Here is a 14065-nt window from a genome sequence, read left to right as displayed (position 1 = left end):
CCAACTTCCAAAGGTTCAGGAAATATGTCCGTGGGCCTGGCCAAAAAAACCCAGTTGTAGCTCTAGTTGAATCAGATTCAAAGCACTTTCAAATAGCTCAGGCCCAGGTGAAGCGCAGAGGCACTGAGCTGTGCCTCTGGTTTGCTTAGACTTCCTGCCTGCGGGAGATGGGAGGCCTCCGGGGGGCTGGGCCCAGTCAGCCCTGCGGACGTGGCTGCAGGAACACCATGCCAAGGTAAAAGGGAGGGTGACCCGGTCATAGAACAGTGAGGATCAAAAGGGATCAACGCCCGAGGGCCCTCTGTGGGCAGCAGCAGAGGAGCCGGGACAAGAAGCCTGGTATTCAGAGTCCCACAGGGGGACAGAGGCCGTGATCGACAGTTAAGCGGGGCACAGGAGGCGAGGGGACCATAAACTGGAGGACCATGCTGCAAGCTACCTCTCCGAAGCAGGTGGCACAGGGACGAAGGCAGCCTGGGGAACAGATTAAATAAGGCGTCCAGCTGACCCAGGACCTGGGGGTCCTCCCCCCAGCCCCACCAGATACTCCCAAAGCACAGATCCTCCGGCCCTCGTCTGCGGCCATCTGCAGCGCTACGTCCCTCCCTAGCCAGCAGGTGCTTTTATTTACGATCACCTTGGAAGGGTCGAGCAGACATATGTTGCTAAGGGTCGTTTATTCTTGTTTATAAAATTTATGGCTTCACCTCGATTACACACTGTCAAAACGGAAAGGATTGGCCCCAAAGTCTCTTGCCGCATGACTGCCTCAGACGGGCGTACATCTGTTAACGCCGTAGGAGCTGTAGAAGGAAATAAGGTTGCCGATAACTCAGAAGTGCGCCGTCCCGTCACAAGGTGTGGGCGGCAGGCCCCGAGAAAAGACATTCAGGCACCTACGTGGAAGGGGAGGAGGTCAGGGTCTGTGGGTGGACATGCTGGGTGGCATCAGGACCCTGATCCTGCCTGGCAATGGGCTCTCTTGGGTGCTTTGGGTTTGGGTGTGGGAGGGGAGGAACTTGATTCCTGCAGCCCTCAGGGATGTGCTGCAGGACTGGCAGCTGGAGAGAGTTTGGAGCGTGTGGTTCTCCACCTGCAGACTTCAGCGGGGAGAGGGAAACGCTGACTCTCCGCTGTGGAGGGGACTGGAGACAGGTCCGACCTTTCAGGAGGGCAATTTGGCAACGCCTATTAAAGTCCTCAGAATGTGCATCCTTCTGGCCAGCAATTCCATGTCTGAGAATTTCTCCGAAGGAAATACATCTGTCAGTGGAGTCATAGAGTTTTTTCTTTTTTTTTTTTATCATGAGTGCATGCTGCTCATTACAAAGAAAAATTGGAAACAAATGTCCAGTAGGGAGTTAATGACTAAAGAAGAAATATTTAATAATAAGGGACTATATGAAATATCATAAAGCTACTGAAAATGATGGTGCCTATGTATTTATTACTATGGAAAAGTGTTCACTATCTATTGAGTGAAAAAAAAATCCAAGTTATAAAATGGTATGTATAGAATGATCCAAATCTTGAAAAAAAAGTGTGTTTGTATACCACAGGGAAAAAAAATGCAAGGATCTGTTCTGTTTGTTAATAATACTTATCTTTAAATCTCGGGATTATTGGGTGATTTTAACTTTATTTTTGTTTCAATTTTCTAATTTTTTTTTACAGTGAATTTGCGTTGGATTTGACAAAGGCTTACTTGTGTAATAAACATGATTGAAAAAGTGTAAAGAAACTGACAACTGCTTTCCCTGCCTGTAATAAATCATCTACCTCCCTTGGGATGTTTGGAGCCAAGAGAGCAGCCCAAGGGGAAGGCATCCACCAGTAGCCAAAGCCACGGGGCCCCTCCTAAGTCCTGAAGCCTGGGGAATGCGCCTTGTGTTCCTTTGGTTGGAGACAGCTGGCTGTCTGGAGTGCAGCCCCTGTGCAGCCTGAATGTGGACGCTTGGCTTCCATTCTGGGGCAACAGCAGAGGGAAGAAAAATGATCATGGCTCCGCCGAGGTGCCCCCAGCGGATAATCATGCCAGCTTTTCACAAGATATTGGGAATTGCTGGCATCCTTCTTTCTCCTCTGTTGCATGTTTAACTTGTACAGAATTTGAGAGTAGGCAATGGACGTTCACATTTCATTGACATATGGCTGTTCATCCTGGATTATCACCCTCACTTTTCCTGGACAAACTGGCACCCCCTCGGGTAGAGTGATGAATCCAATGTGCAGTAGTCAGCAAGCTGAAAACCCAGTACTTCACCTGGGCCTTCTAGAGCGGAACCCAGCTTCCTTCCCCAGCCCTGTTCCGCTGAGACAGGGGAGCAGCTTATCCCAGGGATGGGCAAGAAATGCCAATTCCAACTGATTGGTAGTGGTGGCGTGTGGGGCTGTGTAAGAAGGAGCCTGAGGCTGGATCCAGATTCAGCAGGAAGGAGTTTGGTAATCCATTAGTAATGTCTGCCATGGCTTCCCACAGAGGTAGTGGAAGAGTGTGTACCTGACATTTCTGGGTTCCTACGCCAAAGCCTACACAGATTTCAAAATGGTGGGACCTCAGAGGTAGGTATGGTTCTTCAGGCTGCCTAAGGTTCTCCCAACCCTACAGCTCCCCAAGAGAGCAAACCAGCAGGACAGGAATTTCTTCATGCTTTGAGATGACACATTAGGGTCATAGATCTCCAAGAACCAAAATACTTATAAATCTGACTGATTGATTAGTTAGCCCTGACAAGCTCGCCACTGTAATTCAGCATCTGTAATTACATTTCACATTAAAACATGCAAAGTTAAAATGAAAGCCAGTGAGAAATGGCGTGACACTTCCTGCCCCAGCCCACTTCCAACCTCGCCACAATTGTCCATCTGTCCCTCCTCCTGCCAGAGGAGAGGTCTCCAAGGGGCAGGGGCTGTAGTTCTAGAAGCTGCTTCCTTTGGCTGCTTTTTCTCTCAGTTCCCTCCAGGGCTGTATCCTGCTGTGCCAGCGACCAGGTCCAGCTGCCCTCCCTTCGGGGCTGTGTTTAGTTGAGACAACTGCATTTTTTAAGGGGACGGACATTTTTGGGTTTCCCATGTACCATGCCCTCCAGCCAAAGAAAGCACCTGTAGTTGAGCAAAGGCAGATTGTCTTGTTGCAACGAGAGAGCACACAAAGCTGGGAACTGCAGGGTGTTTCAGGAAGAGGGTGTTAGAAAGGACTTAGAGAATCTGGGCTTGTGTTGGGTGCTTTGGGGAGGGTTCAAGGAAGCAGGGGTATCCTATTACTGGGTGTCTTAATAAACGTCTAAGAGGAAGGGAGGAAAGGATGAGGCTAAAGCTGTAAAGGAATACTTTGGAGGGTCAGGCAGGCACAGTCCCCATCCCCAAGGAGCTGGCTTGGGTGACCCACCTTCTGCGTGTGCATGCTCACACACACACACATGCATGCACGCAGCCAGGATGTGATCAAGTATTTGTAGTATATTTGAGTGCTCACTTATGCTAGGCACTGCATGTATGTATCATTCAACTTCACAGCAACCCTACGTGAGAATTATCACCCCCATTTTGCAGGCTTGGTGAGGGTAGATGACTCGCCCCCAGTCACAGAGAGGAAGAGGCCATGGCTAAATTTGAATCCTATTCTGTCTAATTCCAGAACCCGAATCCTTCCCATTGCCCTGGGGGCCAGAGCAGGCTTTAGAAGCCCTGAAAGTAGCAGGAACCGTCTGGTGGAGATTTGCTGTGTTTGGGGACTCGCCCCCTCCTCCTTCTCTGGACAGTCATGCCTCTATTTCCCTTTGGGACTTACTTTTCCCCCGCAGAATACAATCTCCGTGACGGCCTTTATTTGTCTTATTTTCAACACATTAGGAATGTTACTGGTTTCCTATTTAGTGTCTGTCTCTCCCAAAACAGACTGTATCCCAGTGCCTGGAACAGTGTTTGGCATGCAGCAGGTGCCCCAAAATATTTGTTGAATGAATAAATGAAAGAATAACCTCTGGGTCTTGCCCAATCTACTCTCTCCCCCTGGTGTTTCTCTGAATTTACCTAAAGACCCCTGCGTGATCTGAATGAGGACAGGTTCCTGGCTGGAGCTGAGTCATTCCCGCTCACAGAGTCCTGAAGAGATTCAGGGGCGGCCTCTGCCATCCCCCGCAACGCTAGTGGAGGTGGAAGGGGGGCCTTCGTAGTCACACAGGCACAGGGCCGGATCTCCACTCTGGCACTTTCTAGCTGTGTGATCTTATTACAGGGAATCCACCTCTCTGAACCTCTGTGTCCTCATCTGCAGAAAGGACTGGTTACACTCCCAGTGCCCAGAGTCCCTGGGGTGGATTAAATGTGGCCACTGGTGCAGAGAGGGCTGAGTGCCGTGTTGGGCCTGGGCGAAGTCCCGGGGGACGGCAGCTACTGCCATTACCATTTACCGTGTGATGCCCTCCATTGCCGCCCTTGGTGACAGATGTGTTCTAACTCATGCCGTTCACCTCCACACCTTTGGTCTGGCCACTACCTCTGCCCCAAATGCCTCCCTTCTTGTCTCCAAAGGGGAAACCCTCTTTCCAAGTGAAATAAAAGAACATATCCTTTTGAAACCATAAACAAAATGAAAAGACAACCTACGGACCGGGAGAAAATATTGGCAAACAATGCAACTGACAAAGGCTTAATTTCCAGAATATATAAATAGTTCATACAACTCAATAACAAAAGAACAAACAACCTAATCAAAAAATGGGCAGAAGACCTATATAGACATTTCTCCAATGAAGACACACAGATGGCCAATAGGCACATGAAAAGATGCTCAACATTGCTAATTCTCAGAGAAATGCAAATCAAAACTACAATGAGGTATCACCTCACACCACTCAGAATGGCCCTCATTCAAAAGTCCACAAACGGTAAATGCTGGAGAGGGTGTGGAGAAAAGGGAACCCTCTTACACTGCTGGTGGGAAGGTAATTTGGTACAGACACTACAGAGAACAGTATGGAGATTCCTTAAGAAACTAAAAAAAGATTTACCATATAATCTAGCAATCCCACTCCTGGGCATATATCCAGAGAAAACTCTAATTTGAAACAATACATGCACCTCAGTGTTCATAGCAGCATTATTTACAATAGCCAAGACATGGAAGCAACCTAAATGTCTATCAACAGATGACTGGATAAAGAAGTCATGGGGTGTGTGTGTGTGTGTGTGTGTGTGTGAGACCCCCCCCAACAATGGAATACTACTCAGCCATAAAAGAGAATAAAATAATGTCATTTGCAGCAACACGGATGGATCTACAGATTATTATACTAAATGAAGTCAGAAAGATAAACATCACAATATTACTTATATGTGGAATCTAAAAAAAGATACAAATGAGCTTATTTATAAAACAGAAAGAGACTCACAGACATAGAGAACAAACTTATGATTACCAAAGAGGAAAGAGGGGGATAAATTAGGAGTTTGGAATTAGCATATACAAATTACGATATACCAAATAGATAAACAACAAGGTCCTACTGTATGACATAGGGAACAATACTCAATATCCTGTAATAACCTTATAATGAAAAAGAATATAAAAAAGTATATATGTATAACTGAATCACTGTGCTGTACTGTACACCAGAAACTAACACAACATTGTAAATCAAATATACTTCAATAAAAACATTTTTATAAGAGGAACACATTCTTTGTGGCCCCTTTCTGCCTAAACAGACATGCCCCCTCTTCTCTGACCCCCACGCACTGCTTGTCCCGTTACCATAAAGATGCTCTGTAAGATGAGACCCATTATGCCCATTTCTTGGATAAGGAAAGTGAGGCTTGCAGCAGTGGCCAAAGCTCCCGCAGCCAGTGAGTGGCTGGGCTGGGCCTGGTATCCACGTTGGTCTGACCCCATGGCCCATGTTTCCACCACTGCCTGGAGCTGTTCACAGTACTCAGGACAGATACTACTATTACTGGGGTGATTATACTGATGAAGAAACATGGTGCAGGGAGTTGGAAGCTTGCCCAGGGTCACTCACCTGATCCGAGCCAGTTTTTGAAGCCAAGTTCAGGGTCAGCCCACCTGCCTGACAGCTGGGCCTTGGAGGACGACAGTCTGACCCTTGCTCCTCACAGTGTGGTCTGTGGGGCGGGGCTCCACCCAGACCTGCCAAGCAGGATCTCCTTGGGGACTCGGGTGCATGTAAGTGCTTGGGAAGCTCTGATTTGGCTTTCTCTGCGGCTTCCCAGGGGGGCCCATCTTCAGCAGGGTCTCTTCTGTTGTCACTGAGTGGATTCCTGCACTCTGGCTTCTTGGTGGGGGGGTTTTAAACCGACAGATCCACTCCAGACCCCCTTAACCTTTGAGTGTCCCTACTGCTCAGAAACATCCACTTTTCAAGGGCTGAGAGAACCACGAAGGGAAAGCTGCTGCGAGTCCCGGGTTGGGGAGATGCTGCACCTAAGTGCATGTGGAAGCTTGGAGCTCGGTCAGGGCTCGGGCAGAGGAGGAGCTGCACACCCGGGGCTGAGAGTGGAGCCCTGCGGGAGCTACTCAGGGTTCAGCTGATGTCAGCAGGAGCCTCCTTGCGCCACAGGTGGAAAACAGACAACTCCTGGAAGGACGTCAAGGCCTCCTCCTCCTCCTCCTCCTTCTGCGTGCCATGGTGGGTGCCACTCTCCCTCTTTGATGGAAGCCCAGGGAAGCAAGTGGCCGGACCCCTGGCCTCCCAGCTAGTAGAAGGCAGAGCTGGCACATGAACCCAGCCAGTTCCAGAGGCTCCAAGCCTGAGCTCTCTCTAGCACCCTCAGTTAGATCTGTAAATACTCAGCCGGGCCCTGGAGTCAGCTGCCATCTGTTAAGCACGTGCTTGTAACAAATGTTAACCATCATGATGATTAAAATGAGGAGGCTGTTTCAGTCTGGACTCCGGGCTCCAAAGGCTGGAGAGAACCGTGGATCCCGCCTGGGACTCAGCGCAACCCCTTCTCAGTGTTACCCTGGCTGGGTGGGTAGGTAGGTGTAGAGGGTGGGTGGTGTGTGTGTGGTGGTTGGGAGCACCCCAGGGCCACACAAGCCTGGAAACACCTGGGCCAGGATCCCTCTGGCTGGAGAACTCGTTGCTCGTGTCCCATCCCTCTGGGCTGAAGGGCCACAGCCAGTGTAGGGAAGCGGGTGTGCCTTTCCGCGCCCCGCACACGTTCTGCAGAGATCTCAGGTGGCCCTTCTCCATGTCATCCCCCGTCACCCTGCTGTGACTGTCAGCAGCCCCAGAAGCAGTCACTCTGGAAGCCTGGCCAGAGCTCGGGCAACAGGCAGTGGGCAGCCCGGTGTTCGTCCAGTGAAAGGTGAGGAGATGCAGGAAGAGGACTGGTATCTGAGTCCGACTCGGAGCCGGGAGCTGTGCTGGGCACACAGCCCGCCTTGCTGAGTTCTCAGCCCGGGCAGCAGCACCAAGCCTCCCAGAAACCCCCCAAGAGGCCGCCCCAGGCTGACTCAGAGCAGGAAGTGAGGGACTGTGTTTGCACATGTGTGTGTGCTCCTGGGAAAAGCGCACCGAATAGACCACTTTTCACAGTTCTTCGGCCACTCTTAGTGACTGAAGAGGTTTCCACGAGATAAGACTTTGGTCGAAGGGAGCCCTGGATCCACACGTTAGCCAGGCTTAGGGATGACCCGCCTGTCCGTGCCCCTCACACAGGCAGCCGTGTGCTACCTGCTGATCAGCAGCACAAAGGCAGGCTGATGGCTTCAATGCAGTCAGAAACAGTGGTGACCAGTGTTTCTCAAACTGTGTTCCACCTGAACATTCTCAGGCACTTGCAAGTTCTGTCAGTGCATTAAAATGGTCATTTTAAATAATTTTTTAAAAAACTCACTTATTTTTCCTGGTTATAAAGACAGACTTTCTCTTTGCGGTGCTAACTTGTAATTAAAAGCCGAAGTATCACAGAATGAGGCTTTAGTTCTCTAGGTGTGTGGGTCTCACGCTGGAGGCCACGGGCGGATCTGGGGACTCCAGGGTTTTTCCCTTCGCAGGACAGAAGTGCCCCGTGGGAGGAGGTCCGCGTGCATGAATTCCCCTCGGGAGCCCAGGTGGCCTGACTGTTGGAAAAGGGCCTGTCGGGCTTTTAAGACTTCTTTCCTGATGCTCAGATCCTCAGGTGCCCCAACCACGGCAGCGAGAACGCACAGGAGCTCCCAGCTGCCATAGTGGGGCCAAGGCCACCCCAGGAGGAGCAAGAGAGACTGGCAGAGCTGAGCTGGGTGTTCTGCTGAGTGTAAACTTGCGCTTGTTGAACACAAGACGCGGCCGGCGTGTCCTGCAAACACGATTCTCAGTAAAGGAGGCAAGCTGAGCACACCCGGGTGTAGCTGTAAAATCTTACTTCAAACACTTTTAAATTAACTGAATTCTTTTCAGCAAACATCTATCACTTCTTTAAGTAATTGTGTAAAATGTGTAACCTGGGGTGATGGCTGCCGTGGGCAGTGCATGTGAAGGATGGGAAGGGAGCGTGGAGGGTGCTAAGGGTACTTGAACTTTACCTGAAAGGTGTTACTTCTTAAAACAAAATCAGAAGTGAATACTACAAACTGCCAACCACTGCCGGCCTGGGTGAGTCAGGGAGCCCTGGCCGGCTGCTGTGTCCTCCGTGCCTCCTTCCCACTGTGGGAGCTTCCGTGCTCTTTAAGCCCCCAACGCCTCATCTTGAGCTCTCCCAGGAGACGATCAGAAAGTGCTCCTTGAGATAAGAAGCAGAACACAGCCACTGTGCTGAAGTACAAATTTAATAAAGCCTTTGATCACATTTTAATCCATAAGTTATCTATGAAAACAAACAAACAAAAAAACCCACAACCTTTTAGAACCCTCAAGAGCCATCACGGTGTCGGTGAACACCAGGTGTAACAGCACAGATTCAGTGTTTTAGACAGTGCAGTCCCTCCAGCTGCTGGAGAGAAGATAAATGAAATTATACACTACCCCTCCTCAAGAAAAGCGCGAAGTTGATGTTGGTGCATATAAACCACTCTCCTCTCCTGTCGCACACTGGCTGACTACTAGGGAATGAAAATTGTGATGGGATCAAACCTCTTTGTGCAGGTTGACAGTCCTTTAGCCACCAGTATAAACATGCCAGCCTGCTCCATGCATGACACGCACGTTCAGAAGAAATTTTCAAAGGAGTCAAGTGTTTAAAGATAGTGGCAAGTCCACAGAATGAGAGGTTCCTAACGAATCTTAAATAATCATAATAAATTCCTGTCTGTCTAAACTCCCTGCCGTCTTTCCATCAAGGTAACAGGCACTCTGTTCTCTGGAAGCCCAAGGGCTCTAACTTCACCCGGCTCGGGCCTGGGCAGGACGCCAGCACCCGGCTGAAACCTGCTGCTGGAAGCCACGGACACAGGTCCTGCCTGCTTTGCCAACATTAAGGTTCTCTCTGGAAGGTGTTTCGCTGCTTGGACGAAAGCTGCAAGCCCTATGCCGGCTCCACAGGGCGGAGGAGGGACCAGGTTTCTAGTCTGGCTTCAATCTGGGTAGCGAGGATGCACCAGAAGTGGGATGGGGAGGTGGGCGAGGGTGGATGGCTGTCAAAACAGATCACTAACGTGGCCTCTGCCTCAAGTCTCTGGATCTAGAGTAAAGTTCTGGTGATAAAGGTGAAGAATGACGACAGAAGAGCATGATGGGTTGGAAGAGAAAACAAAGTGAAAAACCAAAAAACCAACCCGGAGGGCTTGTGAGTTTCCTCAGCCCCATGAGCCTCCGTCAGCGCAAAGGGCTCCTGCGTTCCCAGTGCCGAGGAAGGACGACAAACAAGACCCAAGTTTCTTGGGACTTTTACAGTCTACGGAGTAAAGCCACTGCCCAGACGGGACAGGTTCCTTCCTTGGGCTGGTGTCTGATCCTCATGGGACAACACGTGCAGAAAACAAGCAGGGGAAAGGCAGCCGCCCCTTGGGAATTAGCAGGTTCTGAGGAAACAGCTGCTGCCTTCTGGCAACAGAGCTGCTCTTAAGGGCCAAGTTTTTTTCCCCCAAATCCAGGATGCCCACAATGGGAGTGAGCTGGTGGGGGCTCCCTGGCCTGCTTAGGATTCAAAGCATCCGAGGTGAGAGCGGGGAGGGGGGCTGCCACCGTGTGGAATGCGTGGCTTTGAGGTGGGAGTGGCACCCCGAACGTCCCGTGCTTTGTGACCTTCCCAGCAGGCGCCTCTGCCTCCCCGGGGAGCAGGTGGGCCTGGCTGCCCCGAGAGAAGCAGCGTGGACAGGACGGAGGCGGAGACTCTGGTGGGTGCATAGAGGCTTGGTGAGGCCTAACCTGAGAAGTTTTCAGAAACGGAAGGAGGGCCTCTCACTCTTGCTAGGCTTCGCGCCCTCAGGCTCATGTCCCGAAAACCACTACGGATCCTTGGAATTCCTGGGACTTGTTCATGTGCAGCTCGCTCAGAAAGTTAAGGAAGAAAAAGACTCACAAAAAAGACCAAACTATCAAAAAGAGGAGCCCCAATGCCATCACAGGCCTGGGCTGCAGACCCCTGGGAAGCAGGAAAGAAGGACCAGTGCTGGCAGCGTTGGAGGTTTATTGTCAACACTCTCTTCCCATTAGTGTCGCCTGGAGAGGCTGCGTAGTGTCGTCAAGTGCATCCAAAGCTCTTGAGGCCTCAGTGGAGTTCATGGCTATAGAGAGGCTCTGGGGGCCGCTGTCCCCTGACCTGTTGGTTGTGCTCCCAGGGGAACGCCGCCTCCCGGGGCAGAGGGTCCCCAGGAGCCCAGGAGTCCCCGAGAGCAGGCGCTAAGAGAGCTCAAAGCCCGTGTTCATGCTGATGGCGTAGCGCAGCTTCTCCCGGAGGACGCTCTTCTTGCTGTAGTTGGGCAGCTTGAGCAGGTTGAAGCAGGTGGAGGAGGTGGGCAGACGGCCGCCCGGCTCCCGCTTGCGGATGGTGAAGAAGCCGCGGAGGACGCTGCCCAGGGTGTCCCCGGTGTCCTGCAAGCAGATCCCACAGCCTCGGGTAGGGGGGTGCCCAGTGTGGGTGCCGGGCGAGAGGGCCAGCGGGCCCCACGAGGAGGACAACCAGCCTGGAGAGCTGGGTGCACAGAAACAAGCCTGGCTCCTCAAGCCCCTCGCAGGGGAAGCCTGCATTTATAAGTGCTTGGAAACAGGGCCTTCTGGTTAACCGCTAATTATCGGTAAATCAATTTTCAAAGAGCTGGAATACTGCAAAAATATTTTGGTAACAAAACATTTCTGAATGCAGCTCAACGTTTCCTCCCAGACCTCTCCAGTGCTGTGGCCTGCGGCAAGCTGTAACTTGGGGCAGCCTTCCTTAAGTAGGGGGTGCTGAGGATGGTCCAGTGTCACCTGAGAGCAGGGACCGGAGCAGAGACTATGGCATCATGGATGGCAGCTACGCTCAGAGGCTGTTGGGTTTTTACGGGAGATGAGAAACTTCTAACAGCTGCCGTCTGAGCAGTCACTATGGCTAGGCTCACGGCACACTGAAAACGAGAACTCGGAGGGCGTCCCTCCTCTCCGGGCACAGGAGGAAGTGAGGCAGCTGGCCCAGGCGCACCGGCAGCAGGTGGAGGAGCTGGCATTTAAGCCCATGCTTGTCGAGTCCCTAAGCCCGCGTCCTTACCCCCTCCCGCACTGCCTCTCAGACCCGGAGCCCCAGCCGGACCAGTAGCTACTAAAACTGCCCCCAAGTATTCCTCCCTGAGGGAGTGAAGAGAAAAGGACCTCCACGAGAGCTGAGGTCCCAGAGCAGCCGCCTCCTCGGGCGCCCTCTGTGAAGCCAGCCTGCTCTCCTGGCCTGAGGACCACGGCCCCTTCTCCCCCCGCCACTCACCCGTGTGCGGTGAGGGCCCCACCCAGCAGGTGCAGCGGACAGCAACCGATACGGGCCGACTCCTCCCCCCCAGTTACCTGATCGTCCGACACTTCCACGCAGCGGATGGAGAAAGGAGGCTTGAGGTAGGCGAATCCCAGGAGCGGAGGCCTGGAGCAGCTGGTCACAAACTACAACACAAGGCAGGGTCAGGGACAGAGAAGGGCTGACCAAGGCCTGTCGTTAGGGGGAGATGATGCAGTGAGAGCTCCGGAGAGGACGGGAGAGGGAGAAGCTGGTTGGCCAGTAAGGGTGGCAGGGGGAGGCCTGGAGCCAGGGTGCAGGGAGCACAGGTGCGGGTCACACCACAATGACGGCTTCCTTCTCAGCTGACCCAGGCAGCAGATCCTATTTAGAAGCACTGTCTGGAGTTCTTCACAAACCCACCTCATCTCATCACTCCATGGGGACTGTGTGACTTGATCAGTTTTAAGGATGAGGAGGCACAGGCAGAAGAGTCTGTGCCCTGCCCAGCTCCAGCTCCACAGGCCTGCTGCCAGCCAGGGCTGGTCCAAGGAGGCAGGGGTGGTCACCCTTCTGGCACTGAGGACAATCAGAGGGCGGGGAAGCCGCACCGCTCTACTGTCGTTACTTTGAAAGAAAGCCCAGTCACACGCACTCTTGTACAACAGTTCTGTGTCCTCCTACCCTGCCCTGGGCCGTCAGCAGCCGCAGAAAAGAGCAGACATAGGACAGGGAACTGCAGGTGTGGTGCCATCTGCAGACGTAAATTGGGCTCAGTACCCTGCCTTGGATAAGCGAACCTCTTAATAATTTCACTTTTTCCCGGTGTAATGTATCCCATCTGGCTTCCTAGGTCTATGAAAGCATCTACATACGCATGACCGCGAGTACAGGCAATGTATAAAATACCTTCAGAAACATGGCTCTCTCGTCGGGCGTGAAGTCAGACGCCAGGATATCCCAGAGCCAGATAATGACCCTGTGACTTCCATGAAAGCCACCATAGTACACTGTGTGCCTCCTGAAAACAATGCAGACAATGGGCTGAGTCACACACTCCGACGGGCGCCGACAGACACAGGCAGGCAGGGAATTTAGTCAGACAAGCGGTACTCTGTGTTCTGGCCGGCCTGGGTAACAGCCAGCTTCTCCTAAGCCAGCAGTTCACGCCTTAATAATCCCAGGTCCCCGGAAGCTAAATGGGTGGAGACTTGGTGCACAGGCCTTGCTGCTCCCCAGCAGGAGCCGACAGGAGATCCTGTGACTGTTTCCTAAGACTTCGGAGAGCCCTGTGGTCCTCAAGAGCTGCATCCACTTCCTGGGCTCCAGGCAGACAAAGGGCTGAGCTTTTATTCCAAAGCAACTCACCCAGGAACCAGGGCAGAGGAGGACATCTGGAGATGGGACCCTGAACACTCTCTAGCAAAGGAGCAGCCTGCTTTCCAGGAGGCCTAAGAATTTCGCCTTCGCCCCCATACTCGCTCCTTACTTTAAATCTTCCAGATCAATCTCAGCATTGTCCCCGGAGATGAGTCGCTGGAGCTCAGGGGTTGAGAACATCCGGGTCCACTCGGGTTTGATGATGGAACGGAATCCGCTAATGAGGGCAGCTGTCTGGTTCTTGATTTGAGTGTGCATTCGAAAGTGGGCCATCAGATGGATGTAGCTAATTCTGTAGCCAACAAGAGAAAACAATGGAAATTAATAAGACAGGGCAGGCAGCTGCCAATGGGCAGAAAGATGAGTCTAGTCAGTTCTGAACCATTTTACAAAAGCACAAATAGCACCGGAGTCTTTCACCAGAACGACGACGGTGACATGGACGACAGCTCTGCTGGCTGGCACATGGCGTGCTGCTGTGAATGCGTTAGCATTCAAGGGCGTCAGCGCACGCATCCTCCCAAAAACCAGCGGATCAGACATCGGGGTAACACTCCACTGTCAAGAATCAAAATGAGACATTCTCCAGCTAAGGAGAGGGCCCTTCTTAGTACAAAGGGACTTTGATTTAATTTCATCCTTTGGGACGTAAACCAATTAAGGTATTACTCAGTCCTCCAGAGAAAAACTGTTTCATGTTGAAACTTCAATCAAAACCTTGCTAGACCGGACAGAATCTAGAACATGAAACGGTAAGACTGCAAAAAGTTTTAACCAAATGCAGCTCGCTGATTAGGTTCAATGAACAACTCAGAGCATTAACAACAGTTCCAAGCAGACGGTT

At 51.8% G+C, this 14065-nt stretch overlaps 1 protein-coding gene across 2 annotated transcripts in view; it reads right to left on the bottom strand.

Moving 5' to 3' along the window:
• Positions 1–8755: 8755 nt before the first annotated feature.
• UBE3B (ubiquitin protein ligase E3B) overlaps positions 8756–14065 on the bottom strand; it is a 47393-nt gene continuing 42083 nt past the window's right edge. For both annotated transcript variants that reach the window (XM_072953713.1, XM_015239655.3), the window contains 4 exons: positions 13331–13513; positions 12751–12862; positions 11916–12008; positions 8756–10976 (listed from right to left, as the gene is read on the bottom strand). In XM_072953713.1, the coding sequence (XP_072809814.1) occupies positions 10785–10976; positions 11916–12008; positions 12751–12862; positions 13331–13513 (580 nt within the window). In that variant the 3' untranslated portion in view covers positions 8756–10784. The remainder of the gene's footprint in view (positions 10977–11915; positions 12009–12750; positions 12863–13330; positions 13514–14065) is intronic.

Source organism: Vicugna pacos, chromosome 32 (assembly GCF_048564905.1).
Source record: "Vicugna pacos chromosome 32, VicPac4, whole genome shotgun sequence".
NCBI lineage: Eukaryota > Metazoa > Chordata > Mammalia > Artiodactyla > Camelidae > Vicugna > Vicugna pacos.
This window is presented reverse-complemented; position numbering and strand designations above follow the sequence as displayed.